Consider the following 22,178-nt stretch of genomic DNA (forward strand, 5'->3'; position numbering starts at 1 on the left):
TATTATTATTATTATTATTATTATTATTATTATTATTATTATTATTATTATCCTTTATTTATAAAGCGCTGTAAATTTACACAGCGCTGTACATACAATCTTTTTAATTGGATGGTTCCCTGCCCTAAGGCTTACAATCTAAAAAGACATGACACAAAAGGAGGAGGGGAAGGGGATGAGGGCCAACAGTTCTTCTATACCTCCGAGGCCTGGATCAGGGGAGATGGACTGGAGGGAGGACATAGCAATACAGGAAATGATTCAATAAAACAGGCAACAAAGGAACATCAAATAGCAAGTGACAATTATGCAATGCCTGGGAACGCTTCTCTGAACAGGATGGTCTTTAACTCTGTTTTGAAGCTGGTTAAAGAAGTGATGGCTCTTGCTCGCGGGGGAAGAAGGTTCAGGAGTGATGGGCAGCGAGTGAAAAGGGGCGAATTCGAGATGGGGCAGAGGAAATCATGGGCTGGGACAGCAGACCTTGACTACCAGAACGGAGAGCCCTAGTGGGAAGGTGAGGAGAAATAAGGTCTGATAAGTAAGAAGGGGCCTGACCATGGAGGGCTTTAAACGTTGACAGCAGGAGCTTGTACTGAATGCAGAAAGGGAGGGAGAGCCAGTGAAGGGATGCCAGCACAGGAGAGATGTGGTCAGAGCGGTGGGCAGATGTGATAATGTGAGCAGCTGAATACTGGACAGAGATTAGAGGACGGAGGTGAGAAAGAGGAAGCCCAGCCAGAAGGATGTTACAGTAATCAAGTCGTGAGACCACAAGGGCATGGACCAGGATCTTGGCAGAAGAGGCAGAGAGATAAGGTCGGATTTTGGCAATATTGTATAGTAAGAATTGGCAAGCCTTGGCTGTGGTCTGGATCTGTGGGATACACGACAGAGAAGAATCAAAGATAAAACCAAGACTGCGGGCTTGCTGGACTGGTTGACTAGAAATGTCAACAGAGACAGAAAAGGAGTGTTGAAGGGTGGACTTAGGAGGAAAGACAAGAAGCTCTGTCTTGGACATGTTGAGCTTCAAACGCTGATGGCGTATCCACTACAAGACAGCTGCGAGACAAGACGAAACTTGCTGTTCAAGCCTTGGAGAAAGGTCAGGGGTGGAAAGATACAACTGGGTGTCATCGGCATACAGATGGTAGGAAAAACCAAAAGAGCTGATGAGTTTTCCTAAGGACAGTGTGTAGAGAGAAAACAGAAGGGGACCCAGAACAGAGCCCTGGGGAACTCCAACAGATAAGGGGACAGGAGAAGAAGTCTGACCACCTGCAACTACTGCAAAAGATCTGCCAGACAAATAAGATCTAAACCAGTCGAGAACAGAGTCTGAGAACCCAAGGTCAGAGAGTATGTCAACTAGGAGACAGTGATCAATGGTGTCAAAGGCTGCAGACAAATCGAGAAGGATGAGAACAGAATAAAGGCCATTAGCCTTGGCCTGTAAAAGGTCATTGGAGATCTTGGTGAGAACTGTCTCTGTAGAATGCTTTGGGCGGAAACCAGACTGAAAGGGATCAAGGATGGAGTTGGCTTCAAGAAACTCAAGACAGTGAGAATAAACAACCCGTTCAAAAACTTTAGAAAGAAAGGGAAGAAGAGAAATCGGACGATAGCTATACAGAGAGGAGGGTTCAAGAGAAGGTTTTTTCAGAATTGGGGAAATGAAAGCATGTTTGAAGTCCGACGGGAAGGAGCCTGTAGAGAGAGAGAGATTGAAGATATGGAGAAGCGAGGGCAGAAAAGAGGGAGCTATAGAAATTAGAAGACGAGTAGGAATTGGATCAAGAGGACAGGTAGCAGGTTTGGAAGAGTTCAGAAGTGTAGAGAGTTCATCCAAAGAAGCAGGAGGAAACACAGAAAATTTCTAGAAGCCAGTGACCATGTAGGAGGTAGGATAAAGACCTATCGAGAAAAGGACTGGTATGTGGAGTTAGGTGCTATGCGCCTGCCCAAGGCACACAGGTCAGCTGCAAAGACCTCAGTTTGGATGTGATGTGGAGAGTTTGTTTCAAGAAACAACAACATTATGTTCTTATTAGCTATCATGGCTTCTGTATCAGTGGGGTAGTGAGTTTGCACCAGGTCTCAGTCCAGGTGCTGACCACAATCCGCAGCAGAGGCCTAGGCCCCTGAGTAGCTCCTTTAAAGTTAAGGTTAAGAACTTCAGTTTATGAAGAAGGAGAAAGGGAAAGGGAAAAAGGATTTTTAGTGAGGTGGATAAGAAATAGGATTTTCTAAAATGTCTCCTTCTTTCCTAAGATCAAGACATGGGGAAGTGAAATTGGGGGGAAATCATCCATAGCATTTTGGCATTTTAGTCGAGTAACACAGTCTTGTAACTTGAGACCTATGAGCTCCCTGGCTGAGAACTGCAAATCCTAGGATTTCACAGAAGGCAGCCTTAGCAGTTAAAGTGGAATAATGGCACTATAACACTGAGGTGTGATATTGTCTATAACTTAAACAGCAATTAAATGTAAACATTATAGATGTTCACACTTTTATTGTAAACATAATGAAGATAGATCCCCCCGGCATTTCTAGCTTTATATTAACTGAACACATTAATTCTTTTGACTCAAGGGCTGTGCAGATCACCCTTTTTCATCCAGATCACGAGAAGCACACACCGCAGCCCCGATCTGGCCTTTCCAGGGTGCAAAAAGTAGCTAGAAAAGTGTCTCTTTTTTGCACCCTGCAAAGGATGCCATAGCTACGTTGCCATGGCTTGGCAGCGCTCCTTTGCTGCTGAGTCATGTACATGCAGTGTCGGAGGAGTGCCGTGACGCTGTGCACCATGTGATGCAGCGCACAACATTATGCTGCCCTCAGGGCGGAGCCAGGGCATGCAATATATAGATGCTATGCCCCGACTTCACCCCCAACCCAACCTTTAAGGCCAGTGTGTACAGGAGGTCACTCTCCTGTCTTTGCCCATGCACTTATTATTAGAATTGATGGATGGAGCTCAAGTACAGGGCTTTTATTGGTGCATGTGTATGTGTTTTATAGTTGCCTGTCAATGTATGGTGACCCCATGAATGTCATAAGGTTTTCTTAGGCAAGAAATAGTCAGAGGTGATTTGACAATTCCTTCCTTTGAAATATAGTCTACAGTACCTGGTATTTGTTGGCAGCTCACCCTGTACTTAGGCCTATTTATGCAATTAAGTAATAAAGACAGATACATTGATCTCTATCTAAATATGTATGTGGTGTCTTTATTTTTGTATTCTTTGGGAAGGTGAGGTTGGCTACGGGGACTGTCACAATAAAGCCTGCACTTCAAAATATGTTCCTATCCCACACTTTTGTGTTTAGAAGAGTCATACAGATAAGCAACTGAATAGAGGAGGGGAAGTGAGCAAATAGTCCCTGTTGTGTAAGAGACACAACAATATTTTTTATTCCTGTCCTCTGTTATCTGCCCTTCTAATTTGCATTGGCTTGTTTACTGAGACACAGTATGCTAGCATCTCTGGATACAGAAGACTCATGTATGATCCTGTGACATTTATTTGGGTTTTAAGAAAGCTTTCTCTCTTGATCTGTGGGTGTTCTGTCCCCCCCCCCAAGAATTATTCATGAATATCTCAAGAAATTCAACCTCACGCTGAACCCATTTGCTCAGATGGATGAGAATGCCTGGTATTTGATTAGAAATGTAAGGATAAAGGTGGCATCTGTGAATGCAAATGTGAACCTCTTTGGCTATCAGCTGGATCCCAGTGAGATGGGAAAGAATCCTGAAGAACTCTACATGGGGACGCTGGACAAGGTATGTCCTTTGCAAAGAACACATAATGGATTAGTACATACTAGATAAAGCTCACCCTCCATTTTGCCCATAAGGGCTGAGATGGGTGCATCACTTGCACTTGTTCCTTGGGATGTCAAATCTGGCTATGGTGACACATTACTTAATCACATCCCGTTTGGATTACTGTAAGACACTATGTAGGGCTGCATTTTAAAAAATGTTAGGAAACTATAGGGATCATATAACTACATTTCTTAAATAGCCACACTAGCTGCCAATCTGTTTCTGGAAACAATTCAAAGTGCTGGTTACAACCTTTAAATGTGTAGCAGCTGAGGGTGCTGCTCATGAAAACCCAAACCCAAAGTCCCCTTGGTATTTGGAAACTAGTCACAGAGTTATTGTATGACTAGTTGGCAGACCATTGATGTTTGTATAGCATAGGGCTTGGCAGTGGCATCAATAAGGAGGTGCAGGGTGTGTGGCCTGCATCGGATGACACTCCAGAAGAAGGGTGACACCTAGTCAGGCCCTCTTCGTGCTGCTGGGTGAAAAAGGGTGAGTGTGCCACTCCCAGCCTCATTGTGATGGTGGCTTTCTCCTCAAGAGGAGCCTGCCACCACAGTGAAAGAAAAGGGCAAGTGTATTCCTCCTGGCTTTGCTGCAGTGGTGGCTTCCTCCTGAGGAGGAGATCATTGCTGTGATGAAGGTGAAGGGCAAGTGCACCCTTTTGGCCTTGCCTCCCCCCGGGAGCACCACACACACACAGGGCGACACCAGGGATGGGGACACCACTGAGGCTTGGTAATCTTCAATCCTAGGGCCCTTTGTACCTCTACATTAATTTAATCTGCTCCTTGGGATAATCTCAAAAGCTTCCCCATGCAATCAGTTCTCTAGTGAAAGAGAACTGGCATGAGGAGCTGGGGATGGAGGGGAGAGAGTGAAGCATTTGCAAAAAGAGAGTATGGTATCTACACAATTTCATTTTCAACCAAGTCAAACACAACCCCTGGGTTGAAAATGCTGCTGGTAAATGCCAGAACTGCCTTCCAGGACTTGATCCTGAATGAACATGCAACCTGGTATTATTTTATTTTATTATTATATTATTATTATTTATTATTATTATTATTAACCTTTATTTATGAAGCGCTGTAAATTTACACAGCGCTGTACATACAATCTTTTAGTTAGACGATTCCCTGCCCTCGGGCTTACACAGAAATTGTAACTGGTTGGATCAGGCTGCAAAGGGGGGGGGGGGGTATTCTATTGCTCCACGATTTTCCTTCCTGAGCTAACCAAGGTGATTTTGGGGTTGGGGTTGGAATCCTCCCAGCTTGTAGTGCTGGAGGATTTCAGCATCCACTCTGAGACTGCCCTGTCAGGAGTGGCTCAAAACATCATGTTTGCCATGACAACCATGAGTCTGCCCCAACTGGTATCTGGCCCTGCTTATGCTGCTGGACACATTCTGGACCTTGTTTTCTCTAGTGGGTGGGGTGAATGTGATCTGGGTGTGGAGGAACTATCTGTAGATCCATTGTCTGGACAGCTCACCACTTGGTGGGGTTTAGACTTGCTGGGACTCAAAACTTCTGCATGGGTTGGGGGCCCATTAAGATGGGCCACCCCAGGAGGCTTATGGTTCTACATAGATTCTTGATGGCATTTGGGGAGTTTTCTGTTGCCTGTTGACAGGCAATTCTGTTGGTGCATGGAATGGAGCCAAACTGGACCTAAGGTTTTTCAGGCAGTTGTTGGCAATGAAATAAGTGTGAGAGAGAATAGGGCAACACTGGCAGAAAAGCTTATTTTAGGGCCTATTCTGCGGCCATAGAGACAGCAAAGGGATTCCCCTCCCCCCGCTATGCCTCTTTAGCATCTTGCAGGGAGCTGTCCAGCAGAGCTGTTTCATCTGGTGAGTGGTCTTTTACACACCAGTCGTAGGGAGGAAAACCTGGTTTGCTCCACAGCTTGCTGTGAACAACTTGCCTGGTATTTTTAGATAAAATCACTCACATCTGTTTTGACTTGGATGCTAAATTGATACAGATCCAGTGGATGTAACTGTGTCCCCTGTTTGTCCAGTATTATTGGATATTTTTCAATTTGTGTAACCCGAAGATATGCATAAGATTCTTGGGGAGATTAGAGCCAGCACATACGTTCGATCCTGAGTGGGATATTATTATTATTATTATTATTATTATTATTATTATTATTATTATTATTATTATTATTATAGATCTATGCCCTTCCTGGCTTATTAAAAAAGTTAGAGGGGGACTGGTGAGTGGCTAATGCCTCACTAAAACAAGGCAGAGCTCCAGCTTGACTGAAGAAGGCTGTCATAAAACCATTACAAAAGCCATATCTGGATCCCACCATTCTGGATAATTATCAGCCAGTCTCTGGCTTCCATTTTTAGGCAAGGTTTTGATTGTATGGTGGCCTCCCAGCTCCAGAGGTTTCTGGTTTAAATGGATTATCATCACTCTGGTTGCCCTGATATTACTGTCAGAAGTTGCATATGCATCTGCCTGCCATAACATGTTTGGAGATTGGTATGATGGGTTAAACAGTAGAAAAGATTATTGCTGATATGTGGTGATCTCAGACACAGGTGCTGAGATAGTACTGGAGGGGAGGTAAAAGCATGCGTCAAAGAAGGGGCACTATGGGAATGAGGGGGACAAATGTGTTTATTAATTATACGAAATGAGAAACTGTGCACAGTTTGATTAGGCAATGTTAATGGTTCATTTGGCCAGTCCTGGCAATGAACATCATTGGACTGGATTTATAGTTTCTTAATAAATGTTTTCTGAGTTTTAACTAGTGAAGCAAAGAATTTCAGAAGAAAATCATCCTGTGCTTTCTATGTTATAGCCAAGTTGTTCATTGTGTAAATCCTGAAAAACTTCTTAAGGAAAGTGTGTGCCACAACATTTGATTGTCCTCATGCATAATCTGTATTTAGGACAAGACAATACTATCAGGAGAGAATACAGGGAAACTGAATGGTTTTCAGTTAGGAAGGAGGTCATGTAAGGCTGCATTTTATCACCCCATCTGTTTAACATGAACATAACATACATAAGTATGCAAATGATCTTGTAGCACCTTTGAGACTAACTGAAAGAAAGAAGTTGGTAGCATGAGCTTTCATAGACTTGAGCCTACTTCTGATTTTCCAGACTAATATGGCTATGGAGATTATCGCACGTGAAATTGACATCAGGTTACATACAGGTTATAACCATCAGCGATGGATCTTATCGCACTGCCCCATGCCTGGGCAGTATGCAGCCTGTATCCAACCTGGGCTTCTCCCACAGCTTTTCATGAATGGGGTTTTCCTGTTCATGAAAAGCTGTGGGAGAAGCCCGGGCTGGATACTGTCTGGGCACAGGGCAGTGCAATAAGATCTGTCGCTGATGGTTACAATGTGTATGTAACCCGGTGTGGCTTTTGCATGCAATAATCTCCTACGTCTTTGAATTTTGTAACATACATAAAGCAGGATAAGACAGGGAGGAAGGTGTTGGCATGTCTGACACCCCTCAGACTGGATATGGGGTCCATATTGGATGTCTAGTGTTGAGTATGTTTGGAGAAGTCACAATGAGCTGTGCAAACTAGGACGTTTCACATGGGAAAGGTACATGGGCCCAAGGACACATGGAAGACTGAGATAATACAACCACAAACACAGAATCGGTTTGCTGATCACTCCATACTCCCCCAGGCTTTTTGCATCTCCTCTTCTGCTAGACACAAAAGAAATCCCATCACACTAAGGCATATTTCCTGTTCAGCTACCCCAGGGTTGTCCCAAATCCAATCACTGTTTTGTTCATCTGAAGTTAAAACCATAAATAAATCTGGTCCCTTTTATAATTCCACGAGAAAGCAATCAAAGTCTTTTTTACACCATGTGGAAACAATAAGTACCACTCGAGGATGCAAAACAGACTATAAATATCTAACCCACACACGGCCACTTTGCACATACAGCTGCCACAAACGGAAACTAGGTTCAATAGTCTGGAGTTTTCCCTCTCTGTATTGCCCTCAGATGCTATCTAAGCCACGTGCCATTTTCCGTGGATCCCTCTGCAGGACTGTTAATTAGTAAACCTCAAGCCTCTGTTATCCATTATTTAGACGAATAGACACAATCAAGGAATCCACAGTCCTGCAAGACCTGAGCAGGGTGTTGATGATAGGGTGACTTGGAGGGCTCTCATTCACGGAGTCACCATAAGTTGAAGGCAACTTGATGACACTTAACAGCAATAACTTGTTCTGCTCATTTTAGTGCTAGTTCCCTTGAGTCAGATTGTTTGTGGGGAAAGGTAGGCTACAAATCTAATTAAAAATAATGAATAAGCAAACATCATCCCCCAAAATTAGTGCCCTAAAGCAGAAAAGGATATGTTATAGCATCTGCAACTGGAGCAAGATCTTTGGGCCCAGGGGGTTTGGCAAGTCTGTTTCCTTGGCCTTCATTTCTGGACTGAGCCTACTATGAGCCTAGTTTCCAACACTACATCAGGAAAAGCAGACAGTACCAGACAGAACAAGTGCACTGGCATGTGAGAAAAAAAACAGGAAGAAGACAGGGCTGAATTTCATAAAGTGGAATGTAGATTCAACCCTTTCCCTTATCTCTGCAAACAAAGGCTGAGGAAACTCTCTTAGCCTGAGGTCTGAATTTACCATAAGAGAAACAGCAGAGAAAGTCTCATATTGTCAGTAAGGCATTGGGAAAGGCATTTTAACCTTCCATAATGGGGAAAAAACAAAATCAAATATGTAAAGGTGGTTTTGGTTGTTTCCCCATTAGACCACCAATGTCTGAGTACAAGATTGGGCTTAGCTACAATATTGTCCACACTCCTGGCAACACCAATATGCATACTGTACCTCCAACAGGCCAGAAGTATAATTGAATGCACTGAAATACTGAGCTATTCATGTTTGTGCTTCTGTATATGAGAGAAATAGTCAACTCTATCCCACTGGAGGCTTTTAAACTGAGATTGGATAGCCCCCTGTCAGGGATGTAAATTCCTGCACTAGCAGGAGATTCGAATTGATTATTCTGGGGTATCTCACCACTGTCGCTATGTGTTAATTGATTTTGACTTGTTATTCTGATCTATATTTATATAAGGTTTTATTGTAATAATTTTATTCAGGGAGGGTGGGTAAGGGTTGGGGGGATTTGGGGGTTTGTTTTGCTTGATTATTTTGTATTGTATTAACCTCTGTTGTTACCCACCTTGATCCCCAGAAGGGAAGAGGCGGGATATAAATAAATACATTATTATTATTATTATTATTATTATTATTACCCTCTAAATCTACAATGCTATGATTCAATATCTGTCAATTTCACAGATCCCATGCAAGTCTGTTGGAGAATCTTCTCTGGCCAGATCTGTCAGGCTCCTTTACTTCTGGTTTTTATGTGGACTGGATACTTCTTTGAATTGTGTTAGGTGGTGCATTGGATTTTTTCCAATTAGCTGACAAATGCTGTTGAATCCATGTTATAGTAATTTGACCCATAATTGTGAGGGCATATTAAATCTATTTGGATGTCCTCTGGAGTCAAGATTCAAAATGACCTGAACAGACTAGAAAACTGGGCCAAAGCTAACAAACTGAAATTCAACACAAAGAAATGTAAGGCATTGCACTTAGGGCGGAAAAATGAAATGCATAGATATAGGATGGGGGACACCTGGCTGAACAAGACTACATGTGAAAGGGATCTAGGAGTCCAAGTAGACCACAAGTTGAATATGAATCAACAGTGCGATGTGGCAGCTAACAAGGCCAATGCGATTTTAGGCTGCATCAATAGAAGTATAGTGTCTAGATCAAGGGAAGTAATAGTGCCACTCTATTCTGCTCTGGTCAGGCCCCACCTGGAATACTGTGTCCAGTTCTGGGCACCACAATTCAAAAAGGACATTGAGAAACTGGAGCATGTCCAAAGGAAGGTGACTAAAATGGTTAAGGGTCTGGAAACCATGCCCAATGAGGAACGACTTAGGGAGTTGGGGATGTTTAGCCTGGAGAAGAGAAGGTTAAGAGGTGATATGATAACCCTGTTTAAATACTTGAAGGGATGTCATATTGAGGAAGGAGCAAGCTTGTTTTCTGCTGCTGCAGAGACTAAAACGCAGAACAATGGATGCAAACTACAGGAAAAGAGATTCCACCTCAACATTAGGAGGAACTTCCTGACAAGAAGGGCTGTTCAACAGTGGAATACACTCTTCCCTCAGAGTGTAATGGAGTCTCCTTCCTTAGAGGTCTTCAAACAGAGGCTGGATGGCCATCTGTCGGGGATGCTTTGATTGTGATTTCCTGCATGGCAGGGGGTTGGACTGGATGGCCCTTGTGGTCTCTTCCAACTCTATGATTCTGTGATTCTATGATTCTACTCTACAAAGTCCTAATCTACTGTTTCATCATAGCACTGAAATGGCTTGGATTCCCAAAGGCTCCCTTAGGAAGACGTTCAGAGATGCTTCCTCTTTATATGACCACCTGTTTTGGGCTACAGCTAATCAGGATATCTAAAAAAAATTTCTTTGTTTTGATCAAAATATACATTGTTCCTGTCAATGGGAGAGGTAGTTAATTTCACCCATTATTACATTATCTCCTTTGAATAATTTCTTCATTTTGTTCTGCATCTGAGGATCTCTCTGAGTATTTTGGTAAGGGCATGTTTGGTGGATATGAAGGGCCAACCATATGTTCTCAATACAAAATACTTCTGAGCCCTGATATTGTTTACCTTTTAAGGGGCTTGCTTGACACTGTGTCCTCCCTGACATACAAAACAACACATCAGGTATCTCCTTCCCTGTCATTCTGATCAAATTTGCATCCAGAGATGTCCACAACTCACTGTTTCTCCATGCTCCACCAGGTTTCCATTATGCCCACTGTCTCTATGTTTTCCCTTATAGCCAAGCTTCCTGACTTTCCATTTGTGCTCAGATACTTCCGCCATTAGCACAGAAAAACATATACTTAATACACTTCTATAATATATATAATAATAATAATAATAATAATAATAATAATAATAATAATAATAATAATATATTTTTATCCCGCTTTTCCAACTTTTGATCAAAGCGGCATACAGATTTAGATAAAAAATACATCAAGATAAAACAATTAAAACATCATTTAAAAACAATCACAATAACAACAATAGGGTCAGCTGAGTGGGGGGAATCCATAACATTGCAAGATCATTGACAGAGAGGGTAAAACATAAAATGACATCTCATGAGGGGAAGGCTTGGGAGAAGAAAAAAGTCTTAAGATTCTTCTTAAAGAGATCTAAAGATGTGGTGGAGCGGAGCTCGTCTGGGAGATTATTCCATATTCTGGGGGCCGAGATAGAAAAGGCCCGTTGCGAGGTCCTCGCATAACGTGCCGTTGGGACCTCCAGCAAGTTCTTCCCTGCCGACCTGAGTGTGCGGGGCGGATTATATGGGGATAGGCGGTCCTCCAGGTACCCTGGGCCCAAGCCATTTAGGGCTTTATAGGTCATTACCAGCACCTATAGTTCTCTTTGGCACATATATTTTCCATTTAGGCCCTTAGGCCTCTTTGACTTGTTTCACATTATGTTTATGACCTGTTTCTACCCAATCCCTTTGGGCAGTTCAAAACATTTCTACTTTCTTGCTGTAGGCATGATTCAACCCACACCTAGTCCCTCACAACTTCTATTTGCTTTTCACTGAGTCCAGTTTAAAAGTTGTTCCACTGCCTTTTTCTTGCTAAGACAAGGGCAACTGGGGGCATATTTGAATTTAATGGCTTTCATTACATATTTCTTTTCAAAGTATTTTGAAACCTGTCCTGCCTTGTGTCGCACTATCGTTTTGTGCAACGGTGATCTACTGTGTTTCTTGTGACCTTTTCCAGGAAGGTGTATATATGGGCACTGCCCTAGGACAGGGTGGCCACGTAAAAAGTTTCAATTGAGAAATCCAGTTTTGTCCAATTCTGAATCACCGCCACTGGCCCAGAGTCAACTGTACCCTGGCTATAAAATAAGGTCACTCACTAACATCTTTACATTGACCACAGAAGCATGGACCAACTCAGTAAGTGGTTAATTTTCCCTCATTGAAATAATTTCAGGAGGCTGATGTTCTTTCAGACATTAAATGATTATTATGATCTTTCTTATAGCATTTTTAATGAGCATAATACATGCATATAGTTATGATTATGAATAACAGTACCACTCATTGCTGTTATGTGCGTTAACTTCCTTATGAGGGATTAAGTTGACAGTTAGTATGGTCCAATATTCTTTTTATGCAGATTTACAAGAAAACACTATATAAACTTCTGTTGGGGATACTGAAGGCAGATGATAAACCATGTCCAGTCTGAAGCCAAGGGATTGGACCCAATGGCTCTTCCTTCATTTATTATTATGACGTTCTTCTTTCTCGGTGTCTTTGTGGGGCCAAGCTACACATGAGATTAATTAAGTGGCTGGCCCCAGAGTGCAAGATTTCTCTTCCACAGATTGTCAGTGCGGACGCCCTAGTCCTCATGTGAGAAGGAAAGAAGATGACCTTTAACCTTTGCTTCCCTGGGTCTTGATCTGGATTGCCATTTCCCCTGTATGGGAAATTCACTTCCATGGATGTGAATGGGAGCATTTATTCACATGTAAACAACAGGGGCCCTGATCCTGATTGGGATTGCAGGAAGGAAGGCTTAAAACTGTGTGTGTATGTGTGTGGGTATGCGTGCACGCACATGCACGTGCACACGTTCACATTACATGTCAACTTATGGCAACCCTATGAATTTCATAGGGCTATCTAGGCAAGGAATAATCAGAGGTGGTTTTGCCAGTCCCCACTGTACTTCTTACAAAAGATTAACAATTCAGATTTGTGGGGGAATAGGGACATGTATTGCCAAAGATCTTGAGCAAGGACAAACTGTGCAAGTAAGATCACAAGGAATTTGCTAAACTAAATTAAAACAGGTAGTGGGAAATGGATATTCTAAGAGAAATACACTTGGGTATTGTTGGCACAAAGCAGATGTTAAATAAAGCAGATGCAGTGGAAGATCACTTGCATTTTAGGCAGCCAAGTGATTTAAGGGATGGCTGTGTGTAGTCATATAGTTACAGTAGTATATCCAGTTTTCTTTTGAGAAGAGATTGTCATGAAGTTATGACGCTTCTTTGGCCAATTTGGCACATCATTCTTCAACTCCCTTAAAAGAAAAGTCACACTACATCACTACCTATTTTGTGATCAGCCAAAGAACCCAGTGAGTTATTTCAATGAAATTAAACATTTCCTAGGAAAACATTTCGGAGTCAATAGTGCTAAAATGCAGGGCTCAAATGATTTCATCAGGGGTTGCTTTTATGTTTTCTTGATTAGCTTTCTCTTTCCCTGGCAGAATAATTTGTTTTCTTTCTTTTAGCATTTCTGCCATTCTTACTACTTGTGGCAGCCTTAATCTCCAGAAATCATGCTACCAAACATGAAGAATGGATGGGCTGCCTTGATGACCCTGACTATGAGGAGCTGCTAAACATTTCCAAAAACGGGCTGAGTAAGACTTCAGAGCCAAAGATTGTTGTGATTGTTGGGGCTGGAATAAGTGGACTCACTGCTGCCAAATTACTGAAGGATGCTGGCCATCAGGTAATTTTACTGAAACATCTTTTCAAAGTGGCTGGTGGGGCTTGTGTCAGCAGCAAGGAACACTGTTCCTTAGGCAGCCAACACAATGTCTAAGAGCAACAATTAGAATTTTACAGCTATCAGAATGGGAAAAGATATAGATGCAGATTGGCACTTCAGACTGCCACTGCTGAAGATCTCAGAAGAAACACCTGCTGTAATTCTCAAGTACTGTAAAACTTTGTAAAACTATTTCCTCTGCTCACAGATATGTACATAATTTGTTCAGATTTGTGTCCCCCCCCATAGGAATATATATTATTTTATATTTGTAATCACTGCTCTATGCCACGTGTTTTGTATTTATGCTTATGTGGGTACTTTTTTGTACTTCGGGCAAGGAGGAATCCAGTACCTCCTCCTGCACAGAGGAAGTAGAATCAGCCTTACACTAGGAGCAGAGGCTGCTACTCCTTCCCCTGGTGCTGGAAAGCAGCCAAACATGACAGGAGGGTTTCACTAACACTAGTCCAAAACAATGGGGAGAGAATAGCAAAGTGCCCCAACACTATGTGTCCCAAAGTATGTGTACTAGGAACTAATGAACATACTGGGAAACACTTATATATCAAAATATATTCATATGTGTTAACACCAACATCTAATGATAGTAAAATATTAAATCACCATACATATAGCTACCAAAGAAATTGCTAATGAATAGTCCAAATCTTCCGATGTTCTGCTGTAAACTAAATATGGCAGCAGCTAAAAAAATCCTCTTCTGGAAGAGTGCATACAGTTCTGTAGAATCTTTGTCATCAAATATGATTATAAGACAATTTATTAATCCATGGCAGTCAATAAGAGGCAATGATTCAAATAAATGGCAATAACTGAGGTCAGGAAGAAAGCTAGGTAGCAAGATGTTGTACAGCCATTTTACCATCAAGGTCTTCTTCAGTGCCCACCAGCTGTCTGGCTGTTGGTGCTTAGTGGAGGAAGTTGATGGGCAAAGGAAATGCTGCCATGCCTGTTATAAGTATGCCAGTGGAGAGCTATGCTCCATCAACATGATGTAGGGCCTTTGGCAATGTAGACATTTTACACAATAGTGTATGTTAATTAGCTCTCGTTGTGTGTGAGTGGATCTCTGCAAGTCTACACAATAAATACTGTGAAAACATATTTCAATTTCTCTTACTGTTATACCTTTTCAATGGAGGATGGCAAGGACTGAATCTGAGACTTTCTGCCTACAAAGCCGCTTTGTTTTGGAATGATAATTTTGTAAGTGTGGTCCCTTTCTTAGTTGAGCACTGAAATGCTTGTTGTGCACCAGTATGATCCAGAGGTATGTATACTTCTGGAAGAAACTGGCAGAGTGAGTCAAAATTAAGCATATATCTTTCATTCCTAGGTTCACATTCTTGAAGTTAGTAACCGAGTAGGGGGCCGGATAAAGACCTATCGAGAGAAGGACTGGTATGTGGATTTGGGCCCTATGCGTCTGCCCAAGGCCCACAGGTAAGATACAAGGACCTTAGTGCATGGCACATCAAGCTGAGGGTGTGATGTGGATGTTTTGTTATCGGCATCTAATTGTGATATTGCGAGGGTCAGTCAATTAACTCTAGGTGTCAGTCTGAACTTAGAAGGAACTGTCCACGGTGCTGACCACAATCCCCAGCAGAGGCCCAGGCCTTTGGGTAGTGCCTTTAAGGTTAATGTTGAGGGGATCCATTTATGAGAGAGGGAGAAACAGAAAAGAAGGGGTTTAGTGGGGTGGATAAGAAATTGGGTTTTCTAAAATGTCTCCTTCTTTTCCAAGCTCAAGATATGGATGGCGGAGGGGGAATCTGAGTAAAATCATCAATAGTATTTTGACATTTTGGTCTTGTAATTACCTTAAATTTAAACAACCCTTAAATGTAAACATTGTAGGTTTTCCCCACTTCTATGTAAACATAACCAAGTTAGATTTTTCCCTCTAGCTTATTAATGATGAACTAAACCCATTAATACTTTTGGACTAACTTTCATATCTCTGCACATGCACATGCACATGCATATGTCCAAGTCCTGCTCTCTTTTGTAAAAATAACTAACACCTTTGTGTGTGTGTGTGTGTGTGAGAGAGAGAGAGAGAGAGAGAGAGAGACTTCAAGTTGTCTGTTGATTTATGGTGACTCCATGAATGTCATAGAGTATTCCTTAGGTAAAAAATACTCAGAGGTGGTTTTGCTATATCCTTTCTCCAAAATATAGTCTACAGCCCCAGGTATTCATTGGAGTGCTCCTGTGCAAGTACTAACTAGGCCTGATCCTGCTTGGTTTCCACGATCAGATGGGATCGGGTGCCTTTTGTGTATTTAGGTCTTATACACTTAAATAATTTTATTGTTGTTGTTACCGGCCCTTGAGTTGAATCCAACCCCTGGAGACTCTGTTGATGAGACATCTCTAACACACCTAGCCTTCACTGCTCTACTTAAGACTCTAAATTCATACTTGTAACCTCTGTAAATAAATTTATTCATCTAGCTTGTGATTTACATCTCTTTCTACTTCCCTCCACCTTTTCTAGCATCATTGCCTTTTTAATGAGTCATGCATTCTCATGATGTATCTGAAGTACGACAACTTCAATTTGATCATCTTGGCTTCTAGGGAGATTTCAGTCTTGATCTATTCCAGGACCCATTTATTTCTTTTTTTGGCTACCCATGGTATCCTTAGCACTCTTCTCCAGCACCAAATCACAAATGAGTTGATTTTCTTCTTATCCTCTTTCTTCACTGTCCAGCTCTTGCATCCATTCATGGTGATGGGGAATACAGTAAACACCATATGCATATTTCGATAAGGCTCAGCACAGCTGTCTTTATTTTGGATGGCTACAGGTATTGTCACAATAAATGTCTGCACTTCAAAATCTGCTTCTGTGTCACACTTGTGTATTTAGATTTAGCACATGGATAAGCAACTAGAAAGGGAAAGTTAGCAAATTGGCCTTGTTGTGTTGAGACACAGCAATGTGTACTGAGATATATCTTATGCCTGTCCTCTGTTATTTGCTCTTCTAATTTGCATTGTCTTGTTTACTGAGATCCCTGGATATGGATGTTTCATGTACACTCATGTGACATTGTCTTAGTTTTAAGAAAGCTTTCTCTCTTGCTCTGTGGCTGTTCTGTTTTTTCAGAATTATTCGTGAATATCTCAAGAAATTCAATCTCACATTGAACCCATTTGCTCAGACCGATGAGAATGCCTGGTATTTGTTTAGAAATAGAAGGCAAAAGGTGGCAGCTGTGAATGCAAACGGGAACCTCTTTGGATATCAGCTGGATCCCAGTGAGATGGGGAAGAGTCCTGATCAGCTCTATGTGGAAACGCTAGATAAGGTATGTCCTTTACAGAGAACACTTGTTTTGGAACATTAACTCAAGATTGACAGAATTCCAGTCCAGCAGAAAATTCAGACTCTTCTTTTCTTGGTCTGTTTACATTTCCTCCTCTTATGTTTTCAATTCTCAATCTAATTTTTTTTATCTTTTATCACATCTTCTCAAAACCCCAAATCAAAATGTTATTTTTTTCATTCGTTGTTTGTATTCTGACATCTGTAAATGCTATTCATCTACAAAACAATCTGAAATCCAAGATAAGGTGCCTCCAAACAAACAAACAAAACCTCTTTTTAGAAGACTAAAAAGATAGCAACCCAAAAACAAAACCCACAGATAGCATTATGTTTGATGGGTCCAATGAAATAAGTGGGTGTCATGCCTCTTTAAGGTCTTGGTTACACACCATCCAGTTTATCACCTCATTATTCTGAGTTTAAGAAGAGATCCTTACCTTCTCCATTCCATATCCAATTTCATACACCTCTGGTGCATCTCTGCTTGAAGCTAAAGAGCACCCAAAATTGTAAGCGATCTTATTTGGAGTATGAAGCACAATCATGCAGAAAGCCTAATCTGAAAAGGTAATGTATGCTAATAGGTAGGGAATTTCAGCAGATGTTGCTTGTCATGAAAGTTTCACCTGCTGAAATCGGAGACTTTCTGGTCTTTTTAATCACTCTGGATGCATTGACAGCACTCACTGTTTTTCATAACTTTGGAAACAAAAACAGCAACAACACACATTTAATGGGAAGGAATGCATATATTTCCCTTATCAATTCTTTTCATCTGTTTTGCACAGGTAACAAAAAACTGTACAAGTCTGAAGGACAAATATGACTCTTATTCAACCAAGGTAAGAGAAATGGGCATTTGCTTGTCTTTGGAAATAAAATATACTCTAATCAGCACAACTTCAGTTATCCCACAAAGACTTTAGATTTCTGTAAAATTTTTAATTTATGAGTTGATTTTGACAAAACCTGATATTTGGACATAAATGGACTTCTTGAACTTTGTCATGAAAGTTCAGGATTGATCAGCAAACGTCAGCTATTTTTTGCAAAATTCCTGTGTTTATTCCATTGTGACTGAAATTGGCATAAAATCACTTATAAGGAGCCTTGGTGCTACAAGACATGTCTTTGTTACATTCATAGAACTGAAATAATCAATCGTAATCTGGGCAAAGCCAGATATATCTCCAAGTATCCTATATTCTTTCCCATGCCACTCAGTCAAGTTTATTTTCACCTAGAGAGCTCATTTAGCATACCAGTGACCCATAAAGATAAAGAGGGAGAGGACATGAAATTCTGATTTCATTGAGAGGAACTAGAGATGCAGAGGAAGTAATGTAGAATCCACAAAGATCACTTCCATCCTGCCAGCAGGATCTAACACTGTGCTCATTTTTGGGGTGGTGGAGGGGGGAAAAACATTTGAGTATAAATGAGTTAAAGTTAAAAAAAAGAAGCATTTGTACTTTTATTTAACCAACCATTCTGCTCCAAATCTCATTTTCCTGCAATTAGGAATACTTACTTAAAGAAGGAAAACTGAGCAGAGGGGCAGTGGATATGATTGGTGACCTCTTGAATGAAGATTCTGGGTTCCACATTTCGTTTCTTAACTCTGTTTTGGAGTATGTTATCTTTTCAGATGACAACAGGTAAATAAGAAGGATTTACATTCTCTTGACTGATGTGAAGTGAAAAAATGTTTTTATTTATTTATTTAGAGTATTTATACGCCACTTTTCAGCCACAAAGGCTTTCAGAGTGTTCTGCAGATTGCTAATTGACAGTTGCCTGCCCTCAGGTTTACAATCTAAAAAGACATGGCACAAAAGGAGAAGGGAATGGCAGTGGTGAAGGGGATCAAGTCTAGCCATGGCAGTAGTAGTTGGGATGGAGGGAGGGCCTTCATATGCTTCTGGATCTAGGCATGATGGAGTTTTGCCTCTCTCTTCTGCTTCTGCTTCTGAAGTTGAGAGAGTGTCACTTTCCAAAGTGTGGTTTTGGTGTATTTTTTGTGCTTTTAATGCTAACAAGTCTCCCTTGTTGTGACGATGATGGTGATGATGATGATGATGATGATCTTGATATCAGCAAGCCTCTCAGCCATGGCCAATGTTAGCTGCTCTGATTTTTACAAACTCATGTGCAGTGAAAAAAAAAAATCAAAGTCCCTTGACTAAGTACACACTTCTGAGAAGTAGAGTTGGTGCAAGAAACCTGAAATGGCAAATCCACTTCTTGTGAAACCACTTTGACATGTTCAATATGCATAGCCATGTTAAACCATGCTAAGTGTTAAACTCAAGGAGTTTGATTATGGAATAAGCATCTGAAATATGCAAGAGGCCATGTTAAGTAAAGCCACGTGAAATGCCCAAATGTGCTGTTGTGTGTGTTTTGGAATGGAGGGGGGTGGTTTGGGCAGAAAAGGAAGTCCATTTCTGCCAACTGTCTAGGAATAATGCCCAAATGTCCTCCATTTTGATCATGCCTAAGAAACATGTATTTATATTAACATTTTTTAAAAAGCATCAATTTTTTTGGCATGTCCTCCATTTTTTATAAAATGTGCCCTACATTTGAAAATTTTGTCCTACATTTGTCCTACATTTGTCCCGGTTTGGAGGTCCTGACTTATGGCAACCCTACCTATTGGTGACCAACAGACAGAAGAAGGTAACTAGCAAACATGCAGAGGAAATCTATTTCCTAGGTATTTTGCTAAATACTGACTAGCGACTAGAATTTACTATGAGTGACTAGAATTGACTATGACCACTTTGAGCTTTTTAGGCCCTGAAGAGGCCTTTTTTTAAACAAGGATATAAATCAGGCTTGTTTTCAGTCTCTTTCTTGATATGGAAAAACAACAATAGCAACAACAACAACCTCTCCTGGTCAGAAAACAACCTGGACTATGGGACACAAACATAGTTAAAAAGTCAACTTTAAAAAAAAAAAAAAAAAAAGCTTGTTGGGTGGGTTTCAGAAACAGTACCAAATTTCCCATGCTTGGATGACTTTTAATATGAAATGGGAGGAAACAGTCCAAGGAACTAGGCTGGAATGAGCCTTGTCTGAATAGCTCCTAAGAGACTTCCTTAGCAGAGGCTGGTGCAGTTGGCAAGTAAAAGGTCACAGGTTCGACTGTGTCAGAAGGTATATGAAGGCAGATTAAGAGGATCAAGGCCTCAGACACTTTTGGAGTTGAGGAAGATGTTGTTTAAGGGGCAGTACAGACTGCCCTGAAAGGCGGTCTGCACTTGCCCATTTTAACCGCAGAAGGACACAGAAGCTGCCAAACTGTGTGGCGTCCTTCCACAGTAAAAAAAAAAAACCCGGTTCTTCTGAGTTCTTTATGCATATGTCACAAGTGCGCCATTGGCACACTCATGACACACGCAACACGCAGCGACGTGCAGACGCTATGTGGTGTCATCATCATCATAGTGGCACCCATGTGGACAGGATGCCACCATGATGACGATGCCCATACGGACTAGGGTTCCGGAGCATGTGGTTGCCGTGTGCTGTAGAACCCCAGTTTCAGTACCAGCACGCCGCTTTTGGGTGGTGTGTCTCACACCTTAGACAGGAAGCCAGTGTAGGGAATGGAGCTTTATTGACTGTGGTTTAATCAGTTTATCCATTTACCATTTTCATCTTCCCTTTCTTCTTCTTTTCTTTAGTTTTGAGGAAATCACAGGTGGATTTGACCAGCTCCCCAATGCCTTCCTCCAAGAACTACGTGGAATAATTCGCTTCAACAGCAGAGTGGAGAAGATTGTTCGCTCGGACAGGAAAGTGAGGGTGTTTTTCCGCAAACTGGATAAAAAGGCCTTGCAATGGCTGACTGCTGACTATGTCCTTATCACAGCTACAACCAAAGCTACACGACTCATCAAATTCCAGCCTCCCCTTTCCCATACAAAGGCTCATGCCTTGCGCTCCTTCCATTATGCAAGCTCCACTAAAATTGCTTTGGCTTGCACTGACAGATTTTGGGAGAAAGAGGGGATTCGAGGTGGGAGGTCATTCACAGACCATCCATCCCGGGTTATCTACTATCCAAACCATGATTTTGCCAGTGGCCTTGGAGTCATCCTAGTTTCTTACACTTGGCATGATGATGCTGATTTCTTCGTTCCCCTCAGCGATGAAAAATGCATTGATTTGGTGCTGGATGACCTATCAGAAGTCCACAATATTTCCAAAGATTATCTCAAATCTGTCTGCAACAGGCATGTGATTCAGAAATGGGCCCTAGACAAATTTTCCATGGGGGCCTTTGCTTCCCCCACCCCTTACCAGTTCAGCCATTTTTTTAAGGCCTTGTTTCAGAATGAAGGAAGGGTCTACTTTGCAGGAGAACACACAGCCCACCCTCATGCTTGGATCGACACCGCAATGAAATCTGCGATAAGGGCAGCAAGTGGCATTCACCTCAGGGCCACTAAGCCTGAATTCTAGGAGCAGTGAAAATGAACTGAGCCTTCAAAAGAAGAACTCATTGCTTGATGGACTTCTTCCACTTCTAAATAGCTGGAGTTTTGTGGCAGTGGTTGTGAAAGAGCAAAACCAAATGTCCTATTCATTCTGGTGACAATCACAGATACTAGTCAAATGCTGTCTTTCTGTCCCCATCCAGGTTTTTGAGTATCCATAGTACATAGGTTCCTTTTATAACTGCATACTTGAAGAGGGCTAGGGTTGTAGAGAATATACAGCCCAACCGGGTAGTTTCAAAGCGTTTGTGGCACTAGTGGGAAACAATCCAAGTATTGTCAAGAAACCATCACCATCATGGATGTGTGTACAAATACCTGTTAGATGATATAATAACTCTGCTGCTTAGAATGTCAATAAAAATAAACACTCATCATAAAGTTTTTTTTTGTCATGATAGTATGATATAATGGGAAGAATGATCACACACCTAAGGGAAATCCATCACCCCAAAAGGAGATATGATGACACCAGATTGTGTAAAATGTAAATCTGCTAATTTATTAATAAAAAGCTCCAGATTCAAAAATCCTTACTATTATACACATAGAAGTACAATACATTTTGCCATAGTAATGCAAGCTGTGCTGAAATGACCTGAGTATCTGCACAGTCTGTAGTTTAGATGCCAGTGGTTGGTTGACTCTGGATTCTATGCACTTGGTCCAATTCCCCCCGAATAAAGTGTTCTTGAGCCCCCTGGAGATTTGGAGCACATGAGAGTGGACACAGCAGTGACTGCAGA

General features: G+C 41.5%; 1 protein-coding gene across 1 annotated transcript; it reads left to right on the forward strand.

The window, feature by feature from the left end:
• Nucleotides 1-3,646: 3,646 nt before the first annotated feature.
• LOC121920299 (L-amino-acid oxidase-like) lies at nt 3,647-21,397 on the forward strand. The gene is made up of 8 exons (XM_042447430.1): nt 3,647-3,793; nt 6,762-6,828; nt 13,292-13,515; nt 14,915-15,021; nt 16,700-16,901; nt 17,710-17,763; nt 18,443-18,579; nt 20,617-21,397. Exons 1-8 carry the CDS (start codon nt 3,647-3,649, stop codon nt 21,395-21,397), a joined length of 1,719 nt encoding a protein of 572 aa, XP_042303364.1.
• The last annotated feature ends 781 nt before the right edge of the window (nt 21,398-22,178 follow it).

This window comes from Sceloporus undulatus, chromosome 2, assembly GCF_019175285.1.
Source record: "Sceloporus undulatus isolate JIND9_A2432 ecotype Alabama chromosome 2, SceUnd_v1.1, whole genome shotgun sequence".
Lineage (NCBI taxonomy): Eukaryota > Metazoa > Chordata > Lepidosauria > Squamata > Phrynosomatidae > Sceloporus > Sceloporus undulatus.